General features: G+C 44.1%; 1 protein-coding gene across 1 annotated transcript in view; it reads left to right on the forward strand.

The window, feature by feature from the left end:
* The window catches only part of znrf2b (zinc and ring finger 2b), a 50,097-nt gene extending 24,383 nt beyond the window's left edge, over positions 1-25,714 (forward strand). Inside the window, exons 2-5 of the mRNA XM_026183373.1 lie at positions 7,262-7,357; positions 20,126-20,231; positions 22,035-22,108; positions 22,183-25,714. Coding sequence (XP_026039158.1) covers positions 7,262-7,357; positions 20,126-20,231; positions 22,035-22,092 — 260 coding nt within the window. The 3' untranslated portion in view covers positions 22,093-22,108; positions 22,183-25,714. The remainder of the gene's footprint in view (positions 1-7,261; positions 7,358-20,125; positions 20,232-22,034; positions 22,109-22,182) is intronic.
* The last annotated feature ends 1,387 nt before the right edge of the window (positions 25,715-27,101 follow it).

Below are 27,101 nucleotides of genomic sequence, written 5' to 3' on the forward strand. Positions count from 1 at the left end.
TTTTAGCCCTTTTCAACCTGCTAATTTTAATTCACTGAACACCAAATGTGGACATTTACAAATATAAATACATTATTTACAGTGGTGTGTCCTGAAAATATTTAAGCAGGTTAACAGGCTAATTAATATCAGTCCTGTTTGCTTTATTCTTGTAGGTGTGTCAGTGAGCCCAGAGAATGGTGAAGTAAAAGAGGTTGCCCTTTATTTTACATTTATTTACCTTTATGTGCGTCAGGAAAGCAGATTCTTTTTGTGTTTCTGCAAATAAAACTCTGTCACTAGATACCATTTATGTCTTTATTATGAAGCGCAGGAGCCTGCGACTTTTGTTGCCATTTAACCTTTTCTTTTATACCATGAGACTCATAACTATTTCAGTGAAAAAGGCTAACCTGTTGACCATTACAGATATTTGTATACAGTTGTCAGCTCAGATGCTGGGTAAAAAAATACATAGATATGGTCCTACTCTACCTGAGCACCCAAAGCTGTTTATTAAGCTTACCTCATTTTTCTGTTTAAGCCCTTTCTAGCTAACCTTCATACACATTCATACTCTGATGGATGCATTGGAGAAAAAGATTGAGAGAAAACTTGGAGAGAGGATGAGAGAGCATCTTGCCCAAGGATACTTCCAGTGCTCATATTTACATATGGTGATCTAAGAAAGGATGCTATGAATGTCATTACCCCAATTTCATATTTTTATCTTTTTATACCAATGAGTTTTATGTGTTGAGCTATTTGGTTATAAGGCAGAGCGTCACAATTAGAGACAACAAACAACACAAAGCCCTCATACCAGGTGTACACCATGGTGGTGCAGGGGTAAGGATTTATGACCTGGGCAACTTGCAGTCAGTGAGTTGACCATCAACTGTATGCCAAACTTTTCTAGACCCAAATGTGAGGCCATCTGTCCAAAAGCTAAAGCTTGACCAAACTGGGTTAGGCAGCAGGACAGTGATCCACAAACAAGCTACGGTATCAAGATGTTACAGTGGCTCAGTCAAAGGCCAGACCTCAACCTGATTGAAAGACTTTGGCAGGTGAGCTTAAGAGAGCCGTGCAGTGCTAGATGGTTAGTTGGACAAATATACATGCACATAAAAGTTTGAAAGTTGTATCATAGGTAGCGTTATATGCCTTTACATGTCCTCTTTGCAAATGTGTCCACAGGAGCATTGTCCATATAATGAAATAATAAAAGGAGACAGTTCATTTCCACGTACAGTAATAAAACCGCAGAATTCATTCCCTGCCTCAAAAAAGCAGTTTGAGCTTCTCTCCCCTTAAAACTTAGTTTTTTGATTGGCCTGTGCCAACAAACAAAACAACAGCTTCAGGGGTCACAGCTGGAATGCCCACCATAATGTCACACGGCAGTTGTTAGTGGGAAGGAAGCTAATAGATAAGGATCAGCAGAAAATAACAGCTTTTACTTTATACAGCGCCTTGCAAAAGTATTCGGTCCCCTTGAACTTTCCCACATTTTGTCTCATTACAGCCACAAACATGAATCAATGTTATTGGAATTCCACATGAAAGACCAACACAAAGTGGTGCACACGTGAGAAGTGGAACGAAAATCAGACATGATTCCAAACATTTTTTACAAATAAATAACTGCAAAGTGGGGTGTGCGTAATTATTCAGCCCTCTTTAGTCTGAGTGCAGTCAGTTGCACATAGACGTTGCCTGATGAGTGCTAATGACTAAACGGTGCACCTGTGTGTAATCTAATGTCAGTACAAATACAGCTGCTCTGTGACGGCCTCAGAGGTTGTCTCAGAGAACATTGGGAGCAACAACACCATGAAGTCCAAAGAACACAGCAGACAGGTCAGGGATGAAGTTACTGAGAAATTTAAAGCAGGCTTAGGCTACAAAAAGATTTCCCAAGCCTTGAACATCCCACGGAGCACTGTTCAAGCCATCATTCAGAAATGGAAGGAGTATGGCACAACTGTAAACCTACCAAGACAAGGCCGTCCACCTAAACTCTCAGGCCGAACAAGGAGAGCGCTGATCAGAAATGCAGCCAAGAGGCCCATGGTGACTCTGGATGAGCTGCAGAGATCTACAGCTCAGGTGGGGGAATCTGTCCATAGGACAACTATTAGTCGTGCACTGCACAAAGTTGGCCTTTATGGAAGAGTGGCAAGAAGAAAGCCATTGTTAACAGAAAACCAGAAGAAGTCCCGTTTGCAGTTTGCCACAAGCCATGTGGGGGACACAGCAAACATGTGGAAGAAGCTGCTCTGGTCAGATGAGACCAAAACGCTATGTGTGGAAAACTAACACTGCACATCACTCTGAACACACCATCCCCACTGTCAGATATGGTGGTGGCAGCATCATGCTCTGGGGGTGCTTCTCTTCAGCAGGGACAGGGAAGCTGGTCAGAGTTGATGGGAAGATGGATGGAGCCAAATACAGGGCAGTCTTGGAAGAAAACCTCTTGGAGTCTGCGAAAGACTTGAGACTGGGGCGGAGGTTCACCTTCCAGCAGGACAACGACCCTAAACATAAAGCCAGGAAACAATGGGATGGTTTAAAACAAAACACATCCATGTGTTAGAATGGCCCAGTCAAAGTCCAGATCTAAATCCAATCGAGAATCTGTGGCAAGATCTGAAAACGGCTGTTCACAAACGCTGTCCATCTAATCTGACTGAGCTGGAGCTGATTTGCAAAGAAGAATGGGCAAAGATTTGCACATCTACAGACTGTAGATGTGCAAAGCTGGTAGAGACAGACCCTAAAAGACTGGCAGCTGGAACTGCAGCAAAAGGTATTGACTCAGGGGGCTGAATAATTACACACACCCCACTTTGCAGTTATTTATTTGTAAAAAATATTTGGAATCATGTCTGATTTTCGTTCCACTTCTCACGTGTGCACCACTTTGTGCTGGTCTTTCACGCGGAATTCCAATAACATTGATTCATGTTTGTGGCTGTAATGAGACAAAATGTGGGAAAGTTCAAGGGGGCCCAATACTTTTGCAAGCCACTGTATGTTTGTGGTCAAGTCAAATGACACAACTGCAAAGCTCTGACAACACCTTAACTGCAGCCAGTGTAACTTAACATTTGGTCGGTTTTTGACCTCACCTGGCATATTTCACCTCACATACATGAGGGAGAGCAGCTACAGGAGAAACACTGAGCTGTGATAACACAAGAGCAAATCTATTAAGTCAATAAGGTAAATGCACAAATTCAGAAAATAAAGACTCTTGGGTGGATTTATTTAAAGTTATTTGAGCATTTTTTCTGTCAAGCCTGATGTTGCCTTAAATATAAAGCAGCTTCCTCACAGTGACAAATGCAACCTTTTAAATAAACACTAGTAACAGATCAGGACTTTATAACAGAAGATACACAAAGCTGATTAAGGCTATCCTCTCTCTGACATCACAGAGAGTCAAGAGTAGAAAAAACAGTGAAGCCTGAGCTCACAGGGATTATTGTACACTGGCTTTATTATTTGAAATGTTGCCATGTTTAATATGAACATCCACCTCTGTGAAAGTAACAAAAAAGGTAAAGCCTAATGGGTCCACTGTAAAATATTTCACAGTGGGTGGGTGGGTGGGGTGTTCAAGATCAAAGTCATCCAGTCTTATTTGAACTAAAGAGGAAAAGTAGCTGAAGTTTGAGGGTTTCATCAGAGAAAGCAGTCGAACAGTTTCCCCAAACATATCGTACGATAGTGAAAGAAAAAAGCATACAAACTAACATTTACAGGCATCCGTATTACAGCAGTGTTGTACTGTGGCTTTAAGCAGGAGCAGCATGCAGAAACAACGTGTTAGAGCTGTTTTACACCCTTTGATGATGATGATTTTTCATATATACATATATATATGTAAATTCTACTTCTCTTCTGGTTTGTTTTGGGGAATTCAGAAATTTCAAACTTCCTATCTGGAGGAAACAGATGTTTCACATCATGTGACTTTGTTGACTGCAGCACTTTACAGGAAAGTAAAAGATGCAGATCAGACGGGGTTATAAATAACACTCATGTCATTATTTCAGTGTGTGCGCCTCATACTAGGAGGCATATTGTTTGAGAGTTTTAATGCGACCAACAGCAGGTATGACCTCAGAAAGACACGCACGAGGACATGTGCAGCAATTTAATGTAGTGGAGAGAGCAGCCCATATAGAGTAGCGGATGAGTCATCGCAGCCTCACAGGGAGGGCTCAGCTCGGGCTTTGAGCATTTTTCAGAATGAGCGGTGGAGCCGTGCAGAGCTGGATCCATCCGCATTTCTCCATTTCAGATAGACACACCTAGACTGTACATGCCTAATTGTCAGCATATGGCCAGCAGGTCTTAAAAGATGACACTGTGCATGTGTTGTGAGGTCAGGCAAACAGTGTTCTTTTTTGCCTGCCTTAATCCATTTATCCTTTGCACAGATTTTAACATTGTAGGAAGCTCCAAACACACACACACCTGGCTGTGATATGTCACACTCTGCCCCCTGCTGCAGAACTGCTGATGGATAGTGGAGGAGGAAATCTGCAATGTGACAGGAAACTGCAGAATTTGCTGTCTCCGCTGAGATTGTGACAGCAAGATTGTGATGGACGTCGGAACAAAGGGATAATTACTGGATGTGGGGAGTGTGATGTACAGTATGCAGCATAATTTATGTAATTATCTGCCTCCAACTGTCTCTGATTAATCATTTATTAATACATTTAGTGATTGAATCCATGGCTGTCTGTGTGTAAACACTGCTGTCACTGCTATACAGTTCACATATTGCACATAAATGACATTTATTTGTCCCAGAGGGGAAGTTTGATTGCAGCAGAAGTCACCTGGCATTTGTATACACCACATAAAAATAATCCCATCAACTCTGGAATCCTCTGTGCCCAGAGACCGACCGCAAAACACTGTGTTCCAACATTCAGATCATTGAGGGGCAACACAAATGCTACAGCAAGGGGGAGCAAGGACATCAGGTTAGGGGGAGTGATAATATCACCCCCACTCGAGATTGGGTACCAAGTCCCAAGTACTGAAAGATAGGCTCATGGCGAAGCTGGAAGCCTGGACCCTCCGTAGCCAATTACCAAGGCTACGTGACGTACTCTCTGAAGGTCTACTAGAAGATGTGAATGCAGCATCACGGACAATCCTTACTGCGACCATCACTGAGACTAATCAGCTGATCTACACTATGGCAGCAGTGATGAATGGCTACAAGATGAACAGCCACAAGGAGGAGTACCCCCCACGGAGAAGGAGACTAGAGGCCAAGAGCAAGGCAGTACTAAGGGAACCTGCAAGCTGCCCATACCCGAGACATTGATTCCCGCATGCACACCACTAGGACCTACAGCAATGGCATTGGATGTCATTCACACTGGAGAAGTGTAGTTGGATGGTAACAAAGCGAGGAAAGGTAGGCAGAAGTGTGGGGATCGAACTACCAGAAGGCAACATTGCAGACACTGAGGATAGCTGCAAGTACCTTGGAATCCCACAGGCAAATGGGAACCACGAACAGGCTGCTAGGAAAGCTGCAACCACCAAATACCTGCAGAGAGTTAGGAAAGTCCTGTATACCAAGGGCTGACAGAAGAACCCGAGAAGATGTGGAGGATGAAGGTGACAGTGGTCCCCGTGGTAATCGGAGAACTCGGGGTAGTGACCCTCAGGCTGGGCGAGTGGCTTCAGCAGATCCCTGGAATAACATGTGAGATCTCTGTCCAGAAGAGCGCAGTCCTAGGAACAGCTAAGATACTGCGCAGGACCCCCAAACTCCCAGGCCTCTGGTAGAGGACCCGAGCTTGAAGAGGGCAAGAGGGGAATTATATATATTTCCTAATTGGCCTTTGGCTTTTTGCCAAGTCACCATGTAACCACTTTCATGGATAAAGAAACATTTCTTTGATTCTGCACCATCTTATCTCATGGTGCCATGTGATATTACACAGAAGTTTAGCCAATCTTCAGTTGAACTTCCGTTGGTGTTACATTCACACTGGGGGAAACAGAGCAGGGCTGCAAGTCCAGCACAGCTTTAGCTTTTCTCTCACCTTGCTGCCCTTTTTTTACAAATTACAAATGCCGTCGTCACATGTGAAAGCCACAGTTTAAACTGAGAATAGATATTTAGGGCTACTTAATAATTAAACAATCTTGTATCGTAAATGGGCTGATTCTTATAAAGCGCTTTTCTACTCTACTCAAAGCACTGTATACAACATGCCTCATTCACCCAATCACACAAAGTGACGCAAAGCAACTCTTTCCTCGTGTACATCCTTTAATCTCACACTCAAATGTCTTCGGTGCATGGCTCAAACAAACAATTGGCCTCGCTATTTCAAATAGTGTTTTGTTCCATCAATATTATGATTATTATTATTATTATTAAGTGGGGGTTATTACTGAAATACATGTGTGGCTCTTGCGACTCATTTATCTGTTGAGTTATCACCTACAGTAACTGTGCTTTTCTCCTGAGCTCTAAATAGCATTTCTGTTCCTCTCAGCTTACCGCTTTAGTGTTCGCGCCAGGAAACTTCAGTCTTATCAAACCTTTGTTTCTGTTTTCAGAGAAAGATAAACAGCACTCATACATCCACAATATGATGCTGCAGCATTCTGGTACCGCAACTGAAAAGCAATAACAAGAAAAAAACAGGTCACTCCCACAACTCAGTATTATTACTGTGTTTGTAAAGGATGGCCTTTAAATATCTGTAAAAGTCTAACAGTGATGTCTGTATGTCTGTGCAATAATTTAGGTTGGACTAAATCCTGGGTGGGAGCAGTGATGTAATGAAAACTAGCAGTCTGTGCACAGAAATAAATCAAATGTATGAAACTATATGTGACTGCTGAAAGATTACAACCCCCTCTTTAATAATCAGGTGCACCGACCATCACAGTGTGCTCTAACACACTGGTCATCTAGTGCAGAAACGTGTCTGGTGATGCGTTATTAGGTGAAATCTTCTGCTAGTGCAGGTTTCTTTGCAGTAAAGTCAAGAACTGGCTGTAGCAATGCATTCTACCCAGTCTGGGCAGAAAAAGAGTGTTCGCAGTCTCTTTCACAGCACTGGGCAAAGTGGAAATGAAATGCAACAACACATCACCAACTTGTGCTGAGTGAGGAGAGAAGAAAAGACTCAGTGTTTGCCACTTTAATGCTGTTGCACATTCGTTTTTTCTCATCTTCCACCTTCCATGTTTTACTCACTGCTGGTGTCTTTCTCTCTTCCAGGCTTCAAGTGCCCTGTGTGCTCCAAGTTTTTGGCCTCAGATGAGATGGATCTTCACCTTGTGTTGTGTTTAACTAAACCCAGAGTGACATACAATGGTAGGACTTCCTTTATTGCCTTTACAACATATACTAGCATTTGAAAGTATGCTGTAGCTGAATGCAAAATTCCCCTAGATAAGAAGAACAAGCAGTTATGAAGGGTCTAAGTCAGGGGTGTCCAACTCCAGGCCTCAAGGGCCGGTGTCCTGCAGGTTTTAGATCTCACCCTGGGTCAGCACTCCTGAGTCAAAAGATTAGTTCATTACCAGGCCTCTGGAGAACTTCAAGACATGTTGAGGAGGTGATTTAGCCATTTAGATCAGCTGTGTTGGATCAAGGACAAATCCAAAAGGCTGCCTGCCCAGAAATGGGATGGGTCTACTAAGAACAAGGGTGTCCAACTCCAGGCCTCGCAGGCCGGTGTCCTGCAGGTTTTAGATGTGTCCTTGATCCAACACAGCTGATTCAAATGGCTAAATCACCTCCTCAACATGTCTTGAAGTTCTCCAGAGGCCTGGGAATGAACTAATCTTTTGACTCAGGAGTGCTGACCCAGGGTGAGATCTAAAACCTGCAGGACACCGGCCTGTGAGGCCTGGAGTTGGACACCCTTGTTCTTAGTAGACACATCCCATTTCTGGGCAGGCAGCCTTTTGGATTTCACACTGGAGTTTCAGCACACAAAACCGTCGTATCAAAACATGTATTTGCTCTGCAGTGAGTGTTTAGGCCATTTTATAGAATCTCATGGCTACCTTCAATGTACAGGCAAAATAAGGGGAAATCTGAAAGTAGACAAAAGTGCCTTGAACTGAGTTTAACCATGCCTGTTTGTTGTGTAGTTACAGCAGATTCTGTGTGTTAAATGACTCCCACGTCCAAGTTCCCTGTGCGTGTTTGAGCTCCTCGTTTAACGTCTGAGGCTGAGCCCAGTTTTTCAGCCTCTGCCACATTCTGTTTCTACCTAGAGCTCAGTATAATAGATGATCTATGGCCTCATGAGTATTTTAGAAGATGCAAGTAGGCACCATGATTTTACCTGCTGGTCAGTGAAGACCTGTTTTTAAAGCCTTGACCTGAGCGTTATCAGCCGTCTCGGTGTTTTGACAGCAGATATAATGACTAAGGAGTGGCTCTGACTGTGACACTGACAAAGCACGCTCACTGCCTAACACCTTTTGACAACTTAGCAGCCAACTTACCGTACCGGATCATTCTACTGTCTGCAAGCACGTGCAGAGGGGGGGGCTAGAGGGGCTTGAGCACCCGCCCCTTTCCCGATGAGTGCCCAAAGTGCCCTTTTGTTGAGGCAACTTTTTTAAAAATAATTTATTTATTTTTTTATGTGTGTGTGCGTGCGGAGTCCTGTCTGTGCCCCTCAGCAATAATATTTAACTATTAATCACAGTTTTGCTAAATAAAAGGATCTGGCTTGCATCAGTCACATGATCACATTTAACCAATGATCGCCCTTGACGGCAGAACGCGCTGGTTACGAGCCGGGAACGAGCTCACAAAGAGCACGCGCATTTTTAGCGGTCCGGAGCTGCAGGAGAAACACAAGTTATCTCAGAGACACAGACTGATGCGACAAAACCAGTAAGTAGGTGTACAGCGTACACTGTAGTGTGTAGCACCCAGGAGTATCAGCTTATTACGTACACGTTGGTAAGCTGTCTTGTTGCAACTGACGAACTGAAACAAACGAGCGTGCTGTGTGTGCAACAGCGCGACAAACATTACCTGTCCTTTTATTAACTGCACAGGTAGTGCTGGTCACAGCTGCTGGCTACCTGTGTAAGGCTGTCATGGGTCTGCAGCTCTGTCACCGTTTTAGGGAACATATTTAGTTTTAAAGGAAGTTTCCGGGCTTTTCCTGCCTTTCTGGAGGGATTATATTTCACTAAAAAACCATCTAATATGCATGTCCACATAATTATGCATTATTATAATATTTTAAAAAACACACTCTGTATTTTAAAGAACATACTTTAAGAAGCAGATTATATTAGATTTATATTTTAAATAAGACAAAATGTGGATTTTACAGCAGTAAAATTATTGTATCTCTACAGTTTAAACATGTAATAAGCTTTCCCCCTCCACAGAGTGGATAGTGAAACAAATGGAATCATCATAAATACATTATTTCATATTTATTACTTCCCCCTCCTCATTGCTTTATTATTGTAGCTCTAGTAATAAATAAATATGTAAGGATTCTGGATCAGCACAGTGATGCCCATAGTATATACAGTATTCTGAAGAAGGTCTAAAATGTCACTGTGTGTGCATGTGTGTGTTTTATTTAGATGGATTTTTAAAAAAAATATTACTCATGATATAACATTGTCCAGACATGGCTGGTAAGGACATGAGGAGGAAACAGCAGGAGCTGTGTGAGGCTACTAAAGGCAGGGCTATAACATTTTTCTGTCATCATTTTATTATAGATTAAGTGCTGGAGTTGTTAGGTGTGGATAATTAGATTATAGTTTATTGCAATAGCAAGTTGTGCCTTGTTCTCAGATAGACAGCAAGTGGAGAGTGATATATGAAATGATGGGATGGAAGGAAGAAGAGAAGCAAAGAGTGATTCACAGGCAGAGCCTAAATTATTTCTCACAGTTTTTTGTGTCCTTATGGTTCCAAGCGCTGTCACCAATCTTTGCATTTTGTTATTATCTCATGACACTTGTTTAATCAGCTACCATCTCTCCTATGGACTTTTTAATGTCTACAGTCTCAGATCAACACAGCCCTGCCCTCCAGCACTATCCACAGCAACCCCTCAACAGCAACATTGTACTGTGGCTGTAGCTCAGGTGGCAGAGCAGGTCAGCCACTAATCAGAAGGTCGGTGGTTCGATCCCAGATCATCTCAGATCATTTTCTGATAACATTTACTTTTACAATAATTGATTACACAGCGGTGGAGAGTAGACTTTATCACAGTAGATGTCTTTCTGAAAGCACTGTAACTAAGTTTAAGAATATAATCCACCCACTGTTATCATCTTCAATGCCCTGTACCAACACATAGCAGAGCAGCTATCTGAACGCTACACGTGCTGATGCAACACCTCTCTACTAGCTTCTCATCACTCGTGAATAAGATCCAGAGATTCTTAAAGTTACAGTGCGTAAAATGTCACCACTAGATGTCAGTAGACTGCAGATTCAGTAAACTGAATTCTGTTTTCTTACCTCTCACAATTCAAGTGCATAAGCCTAGCTGAGGTGGCCGCTTATAAGATGTCACTTTTCCACCCCATAGATAAAAAAAACAAGAGTTCCTGCAGCCTGATTCTTGCTTTGACTTCTAATGATCATGTACATAAATGTGTATTAAACTAACTGTACCAAACCAAAATAGAGCTGTCAGACTGAAATAACTAAAAGAACCTAACTGAAGTTATGTGAGCTTAATAACGTCACTCTCTTCCTTCCAGAAGGCTTATAATTATCCTCAAGATGATCATCAGTATAACGTTAAAAAAAACTTTTATATGAATTAGCCAGTCAGCTCCCTGCTTATGTAACAGGTTCTTCCTCCTGCAGTCTGAGAAATTTAGTATAATCTTCATGTAATATTTCCCAAACTACATAGCTGTGGTTGCCTGAGGGCTGCTTCTCCTTGCATTTAGCAGAGATCTCTTCTGTATTTAAGGATATCACAGCCACAGTTAGTGTGGCTGGGGGAAATGTTTCGTTGTTTCCTCTGCTAAACATGAGTATGGGCTTGTAAAATACTCCCCACAGTGAAGTTACAGGAAGCTACGAGATGCAGTCATGTTTCCCTGCAGATTTGACAGATGTGCTCTGCTGCCACTGTCAGCAAATGGTGATCTGTTTTGATAGATTTCTTAATTTGGTTTTCTGAGCTGAGAGGATCTTATTACTGTTCCAAAATAAACATGAAAACTCACTTTATGTAACAGCATTGCCTACATTTAAATGATCATTTAATCGCTTAACCCAGAGGTTCCCAAAGTGTGGGGCCCGCCCCCTAGGGTGGGCGCAGAGCCATTGCAGGGGGGGCACGGTATGAAAATTAAAAAAACGCATTAGGTTGTGTAAAATGCTTGGACACTGCTAGCATCATGGACAGGTTTTTGACGGGGCTCCCACACAAACGCAAAGCAGGAGATGAAGCATCGCCAAATATGTTTCCAAACCAACTTCCTTCCAAGCCAAAGACTAGAAAATATGATGAAGCAAATCTTCCCTTTGGCTTCACCTGCACAAGAACATTTTTCTTGTAAAACAAAAGGGGGCCTAGCAAAAAAGGTTTGGGAACCACTGACTTAACCTCTAGTTCACTTCAGTTTTTTTATATAGCACCATTTGACAACCAGTGTGAATGGTGTTTGCCTCTGTGTGTTAGCCCAGCAACAGAATACAAAATAAAGAGGAACGATGGAAATATGTGGCTTGGAGGTCGGAGGTCAGCTCTTACTGTCTTACTGGGGGTGGCTGTAGCTCAGGTGGCAGAGCAGGTCAGCCACTAATCAGAAGGTCGGTGGTTCGATCCCAGGCTGCCTCCTGGCTGCATGCCAAATATCCTTGGGCAAGATACTAACCTTGTTTGCCTACTGGTGGTGGTCAGAGGGCCCGGTGGCGCCTGTGTCCGGCAGCCTCGCCTCTGTCAGTGCGCCCCAGGGCAGCTGTGGCTACAATGTAGCTGCCATCGCCAGTGTGTGAATGTGTGTGTGGATGGGTGAATGACTGAATGTAGTGTAAAGCGCTTTGGGGTCCTATGGACTAGAAAAGCGCTATACAAATGCAGGCCATGCAGGCCATTTACTGTCATTATGTCAAAAAGTCCTTGGGCAAAATACCGAACCCCAATGCATCCATTAGAGATAGAAAGTTCTTAAATAAATAACAACTTAAGAACTGAATGGCTTCATGACTGCTTCATAGAAGGCACTAATGAGGCTTGTAGTGAAGCATGCACAGCTAAGAGTTGATAGGCACTATAAAAATACCAGTAAAAAGAAACCCATAGGAGTGGATCATGGGAATCCCCCCCCCCCCCCCCCCCCCCCCATGATGCAAAGCCAGTGCTGTTTAAAATGTCAATAAAAACAAAATGCAATGATTTGCATAAATGAAATGTTATACTGTAGGGCTGTTCCATATAACGATATATATCGGATGACGATATAAAAACGTCTATCGTTTCATTTTACGCTTCAGCTTTTTTACACATTGTTTGTTTCGTGGTGTCGCAAAATAAACTGTTTACGGCAATATTTGTTCATGGTTCTGATGGTCACTGTAGTTATTATTAATTTCTTAAAGTTCTCTCTTTCTCTTATATTTAATATAACCACACCACGGACGGACAAGCGCCTGTTTTTTATGTGTTGTGGTTAGCAACAACGACGGTAACACCATCGCGTGTCCGCATGTTTATGTTCCACATAAACCTTTCACAATAAAGCTCAAGATCCTGCTGAGACTTTTCAAAATAAACCGAATCACGTGAAAGAGCAGATTATTTACAGATGAAAAGTAAAAAAGAGCCGCCAGGTGCTAAAAAATAAAGCTTAGACTCAAACGTTAGAACAGGCTTTCCCCCGCAGCACGCCGTGTAATAAATACTCACAAAGAAACGGCGCCGTTACAACTTATGTCTAAAAATGTATCGTTTCATGCATCGGTTAAAACTCGACTCAGCTACATGACGCACAGCTGGAAACACTTCACGCAGGTCGAGCTGCCCGAGATTCACAGAGTTTACAGAAAATGTTACATTTTTGTGATTTATATCGTTATCGGACGATAGATGTCTCATATCGGGATATGAGGTTTTGGACATATCGCACAGCCCTATTATACTTTGAGAGACTACAGATTACAGATTACATGCCCTAAAATGTATTTTGTAACGTATTCCGTTACGTTACTCAACAAGAGTAACGTATTCTGAATACTTTGGATTACTTAACATATTATCATGCTTTTTACAGCTACATGAATGTACTATTGCTGTGTGATCTATTAGTATTACTGAAGGTTACTCTCCACACCAACACCAACTAGATGTTTAAATCTTAATATAAATGAGTAACAGTAGGTGGACATTAGGTAAGGCTGCACTTTTTGCAGCGATCTCGTATAGAAACTATTCAGTGCGTATATAAAACAGGTCCGCGGCTCCGAACCGTAGTATGGGGACCTCTGGCTGATACGTCGGGTTCATGTCGGGCTCGCAGCTGAAAACTAGCTTTACTTTGTTGTCTGGCTCAACTTTGCTAGCGAGAGACAGAGAGAGGCGTTGAAAGGCTGCTCCAACCAAACTTATTGTTTCAGAGGAAAACATGAACACAGCGTACAGCCGAGTCTTAACAGCTTACTTACAGCTGGGCTCGTCAGGCTCTCTGTTTGGCTGCAGTGGTTATTATTATATTTACATGCTTCCAGCTCCCGTTTCTGCTCCGTGACAGCTCGTACTTTTCCTTTCTCTCCCTCCTCGCTCACAGACACATCACGGGTATGGCAGTCCATTCTCCCTGCAGCACCGACTACACTGCCCTGCATGCTTTAGGGCGATGCCTGTAACACTCTGCTATTGCCTTCATATTAAATAATTTTTGTGAACACAACCCACCGCCGTCTTTTGCTACTCAGGTTAAACACGATATATGAGTCACTTAGATAACTTAAAAATGTTATTGTTTGGCTTTTTTCAGTCTTTTATTTGTTCCTGAGTAAATCGGTTTGGCTGAGATTTGACTTGATTGAGACTTCTGAGTTATTTTTGTTTCATGCAAAATCAGAAGTTAATCACGCAGACTGTTCTGTGATCTGCCGCCCTGGCTGTATGCATGTGCATCGTGGTCGTGAGCAAGTCTGTCCCAGCCCTAACGCCTAAGTGTAGTGAGAGCAGCAGGGATCGTGTCTGTTTTATAAGAGCATTCTTCTTACACACAACAAAACCTCATCTCGTACTCGTTTCACAGCATGGATGACCCACTTTCATTTCCTGATTCAGGATCCTGACAGTAGTGACGTTTAACATGCATCAAGCGCAGTGAGCGTAGTGCAGCAGCATCTCTGGTGTGTTCATGCCATGTCTTTGTTTGACAAAGGCCTGTTTCTCACTTCTTCTCTCTCTAAGTCTGAACACATTTCAGCTCATACCAACACTGCTCGGTGTTTCCCTTTCAGCTGAGTGCTTTCAGGCCAAGTTGAGTTCCTCTTTGAGTAAGCCCACTTCCTGTTCTGCTGGGACTGATTCCTCTCTGTCTTCCTGTCTCTCAGTCATGTGATGGTCCCTGTCTGAGCAGACTGCTGCAATATGGAGAACACTGTCAGCTAACGCAGGAATGCAAACAATGAACACGATCTGTCTTTGTTCCTACAGCCATGCGTCCATGCACCCGTCTTCTTCCATTGATCCAAAGTTGGGTTCAAAATGCAGCAGGGTATTCCAGACGATCACTCGCTCTCAGGAAGTGGAGATCTCGAAGCATTCCCAGGCCAGATAAGATATATAATCTCTCCACTGGGATCTTTTTCCAGTGGAAGGTGCCAGAAAAATGGTGATGAAGCTGCGAGGTGATCTACTGGGATACTGTGAGACGGGGCCTGGTTGTTGCTCACTGCTGTTTTCTGTTAGCTGGTGGCATCGCCTGGTGCGTTTAGGAGATCGCTGCATAGAGTCACAACAAGCTGCCTTTTTAGGCACTAACATGGCTCTTGCTTTCAGACATGCCCAAGCTTGTCTCGTTGCACCGACAGGGGAAAGTAAATGCATGGTGTTGCTATAGCAGTGATATTCTATTATGACATTTTTATACGATGTTAAAATGATCACAGTGTGATAGGCACGGTCTAAAGCCTGAGCAGGGAATATTTTAATGTTGTGACATTACACGTGTATCAAAAAGTAAAGAAAAGCAAAGCAGCTCTGCTAAGCTTGCCATGTTTCTTATTACCCTGTGTGGTTTTGTCTCAGTGATCACAGCCGCTCCCTGCTGTTTGTGGCCTTTCTAGGAAAATAATAAGCCGTTCAGGTCTTTCCACTCTTACCACACACTCACACACAGTCACATGACTGTGAAGATCTGTAATCAGCGTGTTTATATTCCTTTCAGTTGTTTGCTTTTGGTCGCTCAAGGACAACCCTTCATTATGTCACACACACTCACAAACACACACGAGCAGGTGCAGGTAACGATAGTGTAACCAGTCTGTTCTCTGATGCTGTGAGTGTGTCTTTGTGAAAGCAGCAGCACAGCAGAGACAGAGTAAAGGTGAAGGCCTCGTGTCACTGCACGCTGGGGTTTGGCCTTGAACTGCTATTTATTTTCACACACATGCACACAGACCTGTGCTCCCTAAATGTATGTGGCGCTGCTTCGAGACATGGACGCACAAGCACAGCAGCTGTTGCATGTTTATAAGATGACAGGTGCGGCTTGGCTGAAGCCGGCGATGCTCCGTTGACCTCGGTCCTGGTTTCTAACCTGCTGTGAGACAGACTGATGACGCTGTCAGAGAAAGTGCTCGTAGGCATGGGCCATATGATATTATTCACATCATATACTTCTATCATCATGTGCTGTTTCATGGCACAAACACGTCACCCCATTAAGCAGTGGATTGCGCTCACGTGGGTCATGCAGCACAAAGTTATTTAAGTTGTGAAGGTGAAGGCAAATCTGTCTGGAAGCGTTACAGACGAAGATTTAAACCCCAAAAGAGCAGCTACTTCCCTGTTTGGGAAATGATTTTGGATATCAAAGCAGGTACAGAACAGAACACTATACCTCAGTCTGACTGTGCACTATATTAACAGCAGGTGGGAGCTGTGCGCCTCAAACCGTGAGACCAGCTACTTTCCCGAGGATCACACATTTTAGATTCGGTAGTGGATTTTATTTTGTAGGAACCGGTGGTTCGGGCCTCTGACTAGGATGCCTCCAGGTCCCACAGGGAGGATGCCCCGGGGCAGACCCAGGGCACGCTGCAGAGATGGCCTGGGAACACCGTGGTGTTCCCCCGGACAAGCTGGAGGAGTTGGCTGGAGAGAGGGAGGTCTGAGCTTCTCTGCTTAGGCTGCTGCCCCCGTGACCCGGTGCGGATAAGCAGAAGATGGATGGATTTTATTTTGTAATACTATTTATGTTTTATGCTGACTTTTTCAATTCAAAGAACAGAGGGAGAATTTTTATTTTCATACTTGAATACACTGCTGAATAAACTATTCCACTAAAAGTTACATGTGTCATATATATTTTTTAAGTTTTTATCAAATATTTCAAGGCAGCCTGTTGTGTTTATGCTGTCGAATTAATAACACCCAAATTTATTGTGAGAATCCTCTGAAATATCGTGATGTTATGTTTGGCACATATCCCTGTCGCTAGCTGCTCGTTCTAAACTCCCGACAGACAGAAGCTGCAGCTCAGAGGTGCAGTGAAAGCTGCTCTGTTGATCACCTCCTCTTGTCCAAGGCCTTGCCACGGCGGATGGATCTGCATATTTGATTTGGCACAGATTTTACTCTGCGTGTCCTTCCTCACACAGCTCTCTTGTTTATCTGGGTTTGTGTTTCCTCACAGTCTCAAACTGGGGATCTTGTGCATGTTAGAGGGGGAAACTATCCTCGGAGGCTAAAGTGTTTTTCGTGTCTTGTTTTAGCTGTTTTGCCCTAATGCTTTTTAATGCATTTTAACCCTGTGGAGACCCACTCTCTGTAGGAGCCACTCTTGAGTGGCACTAAAGGAACTGCGCTGTGTTCTGTGTCTGCGACGGCTCATGTTTTAGCTCTAGAGATTTCCCCTTGGTAATAGCACGGTGGCTGCCTCCAACCTTTAGATACAGTCTGTGGTTCATCCTAGTGTGCAAACCAATATTAAGACAATAGACAGTTCTGCAGTTAAAGACGTTAATGCTGGAGGAGGAAGAGCTGGAAGGAACGTTTTGACTTCTTTGCAAAGGGTATGTCTGCAGTTAGGGCTGGGCCATATCATACCGTTCACGGTAACACCGGTATAATGTTGGGCAACGATAAGAAAATGAAATATGGCGATAGAATATGGGTAAAACGCGCATGCGCAGTGCCTTTGTTTTCATACGCACATGGCGGAAAAAAGCATGGCGGCGAATGAGAAGGGAGAAAGCGGATCGTTGAATGAAACCATGAACCAGAACTGGTTTGTAAAAATGCTGCAGCTTCACTGGTGTGGAACTGGTTTAGCTTTCGTCCGTCAGATACACAACAAAGCACTATTTTTGGTAGCGCATGCTAGCGGGCCGTCGTTATTACCGTGTTGTTTGGAAAATACGGCGCACTTAAAATCAATCCTTTGATTTTTCTGAAAGTCGACAGAGCCCCTTATAATCCCGTGTGTCTTATGTATGAACTCTGGTTGTGTTTACTGACCTCGAAACCATTTTATGTACACGGCGCTCGAAAATCTGTCAGATGTTTTAGTACGACTTTGCTAAGCTACGAAGCCGCAGCGTTTGATGGATTGTTGGAGCATTACGGCTATCGTAGGCAGGAGCCTCGCGGAGTGATACGTACTGTGCTTCAACATAATATTACCGTATTGTGTGTGTATAAGCTCTTTTTAAGTTTTGTGGATATTATACATGGTTATGCTGAGGATGTGTCGGCCAGTTTCCACTGGAAATGCCTTTTGGTTAAACTGTCAGTGAGGAATTTGCATTTGCACTGTTACATTTTTATATAACTTTAATGCACATAAATAACAGCTGCTTGTTTAAGTGAAAATACAGTGATGGATTTTGCACTAATAAAGTTGTGGAGTTGTAAAGTATTTTGTGTCAATTATATCGTCACTTATATCGTCATCACAAATTTTCAAATGTATATCGTGATAAATATTTTTGGTCACATCACCCTGCTCTATCAGCAGTAAATGGAATATGACATGAAGGGCAGCTGTTTTGGGGTTGTGTGCATCACAGTCCCAGGGGCATGGTAACAACAGATTACTGGTTTTGATCCGACACGGTGTGCAGATTTTGCCCCTCACCTGTAAAGGCCTGGTGGGGTATTAATGTGAGCTCATTGGGTGGAAACCATCTTTGTGAACATCATAACTTAGGAACAAGGTGACGTGGGATTTTCACATTGAAACCATAGTTGCATCTACTAAACGAGTTCAAATATCAGTTGTCTGAAAATGCAGGATGTCCGACAACTCAAAAAGACATCATCTCATCCTCTAGGATTTTCACATTGATTCAATAAGGTCATCTGCCAGGAGTCTGAGAGGGAGAACTGACAGCTACCAGCATTTTGATTTTAGTTTCTCATGCTCGCCCACACTCTTTTGCGTGCGTATGCAGAATTGACAAACATACATGTGGATGCACAGACAGACAGCGGCCTCACGGATGGGGCAGGACAGAGGCCCTCTGCAGCTGAAGCAAACATCATCTGCATGAGTATTACAAACCTCTCACTGACTGGCTGCCCGGCCCAGACTGTCAGTGTGTTAAAGATGCTTTTGCCCTCAGCTGAGCTGGATGCCATGTGCTGCTGCCCATAATAACAGGCTTTTGCAGGCCTATGTGGGTTAATCCACTGTTACATAAGGCCAATCCTAATGACTGCGTGTTTTGCTGCAGGTGATGGGTTTAATGGTGCACATGCTGAGTTCCACTCTAGAGCCGGACCCATGCTATTCATAGCATGAACACACACACAGTAACCTCGCACACTGTAAGGAGCGCTGAGCAGAGGTGGAGGCTATCCGGCAGCCTCCTACCCACAGTACAAAACTGAGTGTGGAAACACTGATAGATAAAGATTTAAATGCTTCTGACAAAGTCGTGCTGCATTCAGGGAAATCTAGAAATTTCAGCTGCTTGAACAGTATGACTTTAGCTCTCTACACATCACGATCATCCAGAACAGCCTGCAACACACATCCTAATCACGTTGCCTCTGATTGCCACCAAAAACCCTTCTCATGTGTTTGCGTTCCCGTATTTCTTGTGTCAAGATCTTAAAAGTTTTAAAGGAATACATGGAGTGACCTCATGGACGATGCGTTTGTACGTTATATAAATCAGGCAACGCTTCAGTTCAAACAGGTCATGAAGTCGAGCTCCACGCAGTCCCGGCAGATCAGCTGATCCCAGAGCCTGCCCATATCAGCTGATCCCCTCCTGCGTGAACCTCACACAGGTTGGGCTTTTTAAGCCGTTTTAGCCTACCAGGAGTTGTTGCATATCTGCAAGCCACTTTGTAGCCCAGCTCCACCTCTTTCAATGCTGTCAGTAATAATATCATTACCGCTGATGCCTGCTGTGTTCTGTGCTGAGATCTTCTTACAGGGAGGACAGGACAGAGCTGCGTTTCCCAAAACACAACGGTCCTGACTGAGATATAGGAGTAGCACCGTGCACACCTAGTAAACAGAAACACTGAAATGTGTCCCCACTGTCGGTATCTCTGAACAGTTTTGTCAGGATGACCTTTTTTTATGTAAATATAATTGTTGAACTGTCAAAACCAGTATGGACATGTGTGGGTGCGCTGTAATACTAACGTACAGTACAACAGAAACCTGCACGCCGTCTCTGCTTTTACACTCACGCAACCACTAATTAAGAAAGATCACATGGTCACTTTGGTTTAAACACACTAGATTTTACTGCAGCTCTGTTTTGCCAACAGAGGCTGTGTGTTGTGTTATGAGTCATCCTATAATCCCAATCGTGTGTGTGTGTGTGTGTGTGTGTGTGTGTGTGTGTGTGTGTGTGTGTGTGTGTGTGTGTGTGTGTGTGTGTGTGTGTGTGTGTGTGTGTGTGTGTGTGTGTGTGTTCCAGAGGATGTCCTGCCTCGGGATGCAGGAGAATGTGCCATCTGCCTGGAGGAGCTGCAACAGGGAGACACCATCGCTCGCCTGCCCTGCCTCTGCATCTACCATAAAGGGTTAGAACCTCGTTTGTTTTCCTTTTCATCTAATAGTACAGTAGCAGTATAGTGGTCCCAGCTGAGGTGTGGCCTTAGCGACACAGTTCAGTCCCAGGAGGTCTTTTTAAGGAAATACAAGCTTGCTTCAGCCACTTCACTGTCTGCATTTCCATCACAGTGACGACTTGTGAAGATTAGGCAAAGAAATGCTGGGATGTTCTTATTGATCTTACCGATTCCAGTCTCACGCTCATATCTGGCTGCAATGAACAAACCCTCTTTAGTTCCCTCCCTAAAAGTGTTCCTGTGCTGAGATCAGTCAGAGAGGCGGTAAAACAGAAGAGCGAGCACTCCTAACTTTGGAAGATACCCACTTGATTTGACTGCTGAAGCCTAAGCAAGCTTCAGAGGAGGGATGTGTTTTGCATAGTGGTGTGTGGCTCTTGTCACTCATCATGAAATGAGAGCAGCACGCAAACACGGCTATAACAGAAAGAGGAAGCAGCAGTGTCAGTTTAAACTGATGCAAAAATGAGGTTCAGGGTTAAAAAGAACAGTCATGCTGACAGCGAGGGACGAGCACTTGAGTCATGCACACTGTGGCGCTGTCACGTTATTTCACAGAGGGCCTAGATTGGGCTTAAAGTGGATTTATTGATATTACCTTCAGTATTTACTGAACTGGCCTGTCTGCTGGTATCAGCTCACTGTTTTAAAATCAACCCCACACTTTATCATGTCTTGGCTGCAGTTTTATAGCCACGTGGTAATTTTAGTCCTTCTTTAATAACTGAACATGAATCTGGCCTTTTCTGGCTGCTGCCCTTTCAGAGATGCTACAAACTTAAAGTGTAGACCAGCAGACACAGACATCCTTTGATATGACGGCACCCACACCACTGAACATTACTTCACCTTTGAGCTTTCAGTAGTTTCAGGCAAAGACTGTATTTAAAAGATGGACAAGTCTGACCTATGAATGCTAAAATGCTTTAAAGGCCAGCGATGGGTGACTCCTTCTCCGAGTTTGACCTCAGCAAACACTGCCCAGGTGACTTTATGGTCTCGGCTGGTAGTTTGAGGTCAGATTGTAGAAAACATGAGGTTCATTTTGTAAGTTATAGTCAGAAAGCAGGATAAACCGCTCATTGGCTAATGAAATGCGAGGGTTGCATCAGCCTTCAAGGCACCAAGAGCAGTGGTGAAAACCGTCAGCCTGAGGTTTTGAGGCTTCACTATCCAACAGGAAGTTTGTTTCAGCTGTTTTTCATATGAATGCTATCTGTGTTTGTAATGAACTGGACACAGCTGTTTGGTTCCTTTTAAAGTGTGGCTCTACATACATAAATACATGAGGATATTGTAAGTATGTAAAGCATGTTTGCTGATAGTTAATAATAATGTTTTGAATTCCAATCATTTGAAGGAGGAAAGTGTTTAACTGCTTTGTTCTTTCATTTTCGATACATTACATCAGACCCCACTGTGGTGCTCTGAAAGAGGAAACACGTGTGCTTTCTGTAGCCTGAGTGGGTCAAGTCCAACACGGTCCACTACATGTACATGTGACGAGACTACTGCACACCAGCAGGTGTCGCCAGACGCAGCAAAATGAGCTCTACGAGGTTTACTTTATTAATGCCAGGGAGAAGGTGCACGGGTAAATGTTCCAGTGTTAAAAATGCTTTGTACCACACGAACAAGTGAAAATAGCCGTAGGTGTAAAGTCTGATGAGGTGCATCGTGGCGGAATGACTCGGGCAGCATCGCTCTTCTCACGCTGTCTCACTGACTCCTCCCATCTTGTTTTCTCTCCTGCAGCTGTATCGACGAGTGGTTTGAGGTGAACAGGTCCTGTCCTGAGCATCCATCGGATTAAAGCTTTCATTGCACAGGTAAAATCCACATCCACAGACGTAAAGATGGTATTTTTTAAATGTCAGCATCTGGTTCTTTTCTGTGATTTCAGGAACATGAGACGTCCCCAGAGGGATCTGCAAAAATGAAATCCCTGGATTCAGGGACTCTGCTGGACTCTATGACCACTGTGATCAGTTAGCACCCTTCCTCCCACAACCCACCCACCCAATAATGTAGTACCACAGTGTGCCAAATGTCATTTAAGCAATCTTCAGGGATACAAACTTGTGTGTTTTATGTTTAAGTTGCACATCTACACTCAGCATCAGAGTTGACAGACTCCTCCAGCCCTGACGCTCGGGGCATCACCAGTATACACCAGTACACCAGTATGGAGGAGGAGGAGGGAGACTGTTGGCTGACGCGCTCCGACTCGCCCCCTCCCCTCCTCCGTCAGCATCAGTGTCTCCCAGTGCCTTGTTGTAGCGACGCTCGGCACGCAGCAGCCAGGACAGAGGGGAGTCCAGACTACGGCCGAGCTGGCTGTCCTCCACCCAACGCCCTACAACCCCCACCACCACCAGGACCATCTTACCACAACTGCCATTCTACCCGAGCAGGAGAAACAAGCCAGAGACGGCGTGTCTGCAGCTTCTCGCAGCTGACAGTGCTGCTGCAAAAACGGTGCCAGTCAACTGTGACTACTGTCAAACACTCAGTCATCAGTGCTTTTTAGACCCCGCCCACACAGGTACAGGAGCCCAGTCCATCACTCACCAGCCTAAACCCACTGCAGCACATTGCTGCTACTTCTCTGACACGATAAGTGTTGTGCATGCCAGAACAATGGGACACGACAGCATGTGGCAAAATGAGACTCAATTAAAAATCCACCCATCCTGTTTTTTAACTGCTTATCCGACTTCAGCCGCGTCCACACGGGGAGCAGTTCTTCCCCGTCCGAGTCTCTTCTTTCCCTCAAGTTAGCCCACATTCCTGGCTGGAAAAGGCTCCAGCCCGACTTTTGGATACGTGGTTAAGAAAATGGATGGATGGAGATTTTAACCCTCTGCTAGTAAAGCTGGAGCTTCACTTTCAGACATCACGTTCACCTCCACAGACCAGACCCAACTTCATCAGGACCTGAAATACTTTGTCCCCACCAGCAGATGTCAGTCTGTAGTTTTCCAACAAAGCACCAGGATCTTGAGGTATAACATCCAGGCTGCCGTACACGTGGCTGCAAACGGCTCCAGTGCATGCTGCAGAACCTGCATGAACCTGCTTATTCAACACCAGGGTAAAGAGCACGTGAACAGAATATGTCTGGACATAAATAATGTCTCGTTCCATCATGGACGGGATCTGGTAACGAGACAATGTGGGAAAACCTTTCAAGACCTTCAGTTTTTAGCTTTGTGTTCCTTCCTGTAAAAATGAGCTTCAGTTTTTTTTTATCACTTCTGTCAGCTCGTGTTCATTTCTGCATCATAACCGTAGCAGCTGCAGGTAAACCGAGCCCTCACGGTACAGTGTTGCACCAGACTGAGACGGTTTACTTGTGAGGAGCTGCAGGACTATAAAGGTCCCAGGAAAGCAGTGAGCTCTGTGAAGCTTTTTCAGGCACTGACCGTCACACTGGGAGTCAGCAACTTGATCTCGATCCTGGCAAATGCAGCAGTCCAGGTGCTGAGGCTGAGGGAACGTAAGCTAAACAGAACTGGAGGGACTAACTGGACCTGTCTGTTTGGGGTTAGGTGTGCCTGAAGACCTCGCTGAGGAACCAGTCAAGTCCCTGATACTGATTTCACCAACAAGCTCACGCTCAGCCTTGGAGGACGAGCTAAGTTCAAACCCATCTACTGATCCAGGGCTTGTGTGGATCCCAAAGCTCCAAAACACCTGAAACTTGTCATCCTTTTCCCTCAGTCTCTTTTGCCTGTGAAGACTAAATGCACCCCTTCCTGATTGCGCAGTCAGTCTGTGAGCGTTTGCTGGGGGTTGCAAAGAGGATGCTACACCAAAAACCTCCTTCCAGTTGCTCTGGTTGCGAGCAGATTGCCGTGGCCACCTTTAGATGATCGGTAAGTCGTTAGTGAATGTCTGAAGACAAGTCAGCGACCTCCATACAAACTGCGAGTGACCACAGCAGCAGCCTGTACCTCTCTGTGACCACTGACTACCACTACCACTCACCCACCAATCAGAGAACACACGTTTTTCTCTCGCAACACCAGGCAGCCACTCAGTGACCTCCAGGCTTCTGTGACTAGTTTCTCATCTTGTAATTATCATCATTAAATGAACAATATGCAGTTATAAGTGATATTTGGGATTTTCTTTTTATGCTTGAAATCATGCAGAAGCTGCATCGTGTTGTGGAGGTGGAGACTGGCTACGAACCCGAGGTTTTTTTAAGATTTGTCATTTTGGTAATTGAACTTATTTACATAGTAAAGTGTTTGAAATCAAACATTAATATATTGTTTTAAATATGAGAATAATGGGAGACAGAAACATGTCTGTTTAGATGTGTGCCTTCTAGTCTGTAGAGACAGGATCCTTTTTGTTTTGCAGTTTGTGTAGTTGCTGCTCTCCACCACTGGGAGGCAGTGCGCTCTCACTTATGATCTTGATGTGCTTGACGTTATTTTTGAGATTTTTATCATGAAAGCAGGACATGAAAGGTTCCTGTGTCGTCTGTGATCTTAGAGACCGTGAGAAAATGATGGCGGTGCGGAGGGAGGGAAAATGGTTTTAATAGAATAACCATGGTTTACGTTTTATTATTGCTTTCCTACACATTCCTCAAACGCTCACTGATTTGTGCGAAGTCAACATTCATTTTGTGCTTATATAAATATGTAAAAAGAATCACAGGCAGCAGTTTGTTTGGTTTTTGTATCTCCCAAAAATGATTCAATGGCTGAAAAGATTTTATAATGATGTTTTTATGATCATGCTAACTTTGCTTTTTATTGTGACTCTTGCTGCGTTCACCGTGTCTTCCATGACATGTAATGTGTGTGTTGGGGGGTGTATTCTGTGAAAGTATGACGTTTTTTAAGATGAAACACTGGACTCTGTGAAATGTAAACTTTTTACATCATTAAAAGTTTTCATGAGCAAATGACAGAAGTGCAGAACACGCCGACCCCTGTAGCCCCTCCTCTCACTGGGTCCCTCACTGAACACACACACGTCTCGTGAGTCAGCTGGGAGTCGTTGTTGAATGTATTGAAGCTAGTGTGGTTCTCTGGTGGGCGTTTGGAGTTTTGGGATCCACCCCGGCGCACTCATGACTGCTGAATCGTCACACTGTATTCTGGAAATCGGACGGCCACACGGAGATTAACCGAGCCCGGTGACACGCTCCCTTCGCACAGTGCGTGGAGGCAGGATCGGTGCGTTTGTAGCGACAGAGCGACCACGTGGCTGCTTGATGGACATCTCACGGGGCTTTGACTGTACCGTCATCTCTCTCTCTGATCTGAATTCTGCAAGAGATTACAACCACTGTCCCCTGACTGATCATGCAGCTGATTCCTGTGAGCAGGTCCGCCTGTCTTTTCATTTCTGTCTGTGAATTTATGAGGAAATGTGCAACAAATCTGGCCTTAAAAGATGACTTTGACGTTTCACTCTCCTGTCCGTGTGGGTTTTTGTATTGCCATCATTTTGCAATAACACAGACACCTCTAATACCACAGTGGCTCTGACACCACGCTGAATCCTTGAACTTTTACGGGAAAGGCTGGCGTTAAATGAGAGCATGTTACGAGTGCAGTTAAATTATAGTTGCAACTCTGTAGCAAAACATTTTCAGAGCTTTCTGCCACGTGGCGCGGTCTTCCTCAGGAGATGACGTTATATCTGAGCTCAGTACGGGACTTTGGTTACATCAGCACACATCCAAAAACTCCTGTAAATGTCACGGGAGGCTCGTTCCTGATCAGAGCCCACAGACCCACGCGTAAACACGCCTGGCGTTGCTTTACAGCTGGTACAAGAGCAAGCTGAGGAGTCAAAGTCACCAGCTGTCATTTCACCCATCGTCACTCGAAGTCACCCAGTGTCAGTGACCTTTCATACTCTGATGACACTTTAATCTCGATTCAGACTCTGTGGCTGTTTTCTGACGTTTCAGAAAGACCTCCACAGATAATTAAATAAGAGAAAAGTTCCAAAATTTTTAAGAGGCCACAATAAAGATCGTATAGATGAACTGAGACATAATGTTGACGTACGTCTTCTTCTTCTTTCATGTATGAACATATGTGAGGGATTCATTGCATGGTTAGATACATTTACACTGACGGAGGTGTGTCACAGCCCAGGCTGTAGCCAGGATCTACCCTAACGTCAGCCGAACGCCATCCAATCAGAGCCCTGTAAATCTGTCTTACAGAGTGATTAATAAAGTTAAACTAATGACAGGTGTTATTAGTTGCAGTGACGCCCCATTAGATGCTAAATGACAGTCCACACCATGATGGGAGCTGGGTGAACTCTTTCAGTGACCAGCCTCAGATTCTCAGTTCTCCAATGGCTTTTTGCATTATTGTGTAACTTGGGTCATCACGATGGGGCTTCCCCTGTTTGCACTGGCAGGCAGAAATCCCCTGCACAGCCTGCAACTCGCTGGAAAGAAAGAAAAGAAAATCTGGCACTTATTACTGTAGGCACATGGAGGCTGATCAATACTGGACCTTTGCTTATTCCAAAGAATAAAACAGTTCTAATGTGAATATATGAGACGGTCCTGCCTCAGACTTTATCCAGTTATTTGGTCTCTACTGTCTGAAGAAGCACAAGGTAAATGTGCTGGGTTCATGACGCTCCCAGCATTTTGGCCATCATCATCATCATCATCATCTTCTCATTTTGAAACCACACATGGTGAGCGAGGGAGGAGAACGAACCTGAAGCTAAGTAAAAGTAAGTGGTGGTGCAGACTACAGCCTGCAGCTAGCAGCCTGGGTTAATGTTCATACTGAACAGCACATCAAGGCACCTGTGTGTAAGGAG

This window comes from Astatotilapia calliptera, chromosome 11 (genome assembly GCF_900246225.1).
Source record: "Astatotilapia calliptera chromosome 11, fAstCal1.2, whole genome shotgun sequence".
NCBI classification, from domain to species: domain Eukaryota; kingdom Metazoa; phylum Chordata; class Actinopteri; order Cichliformes; family Cichlidae; genus Astatotilapia; species Astatotilapia calliptera.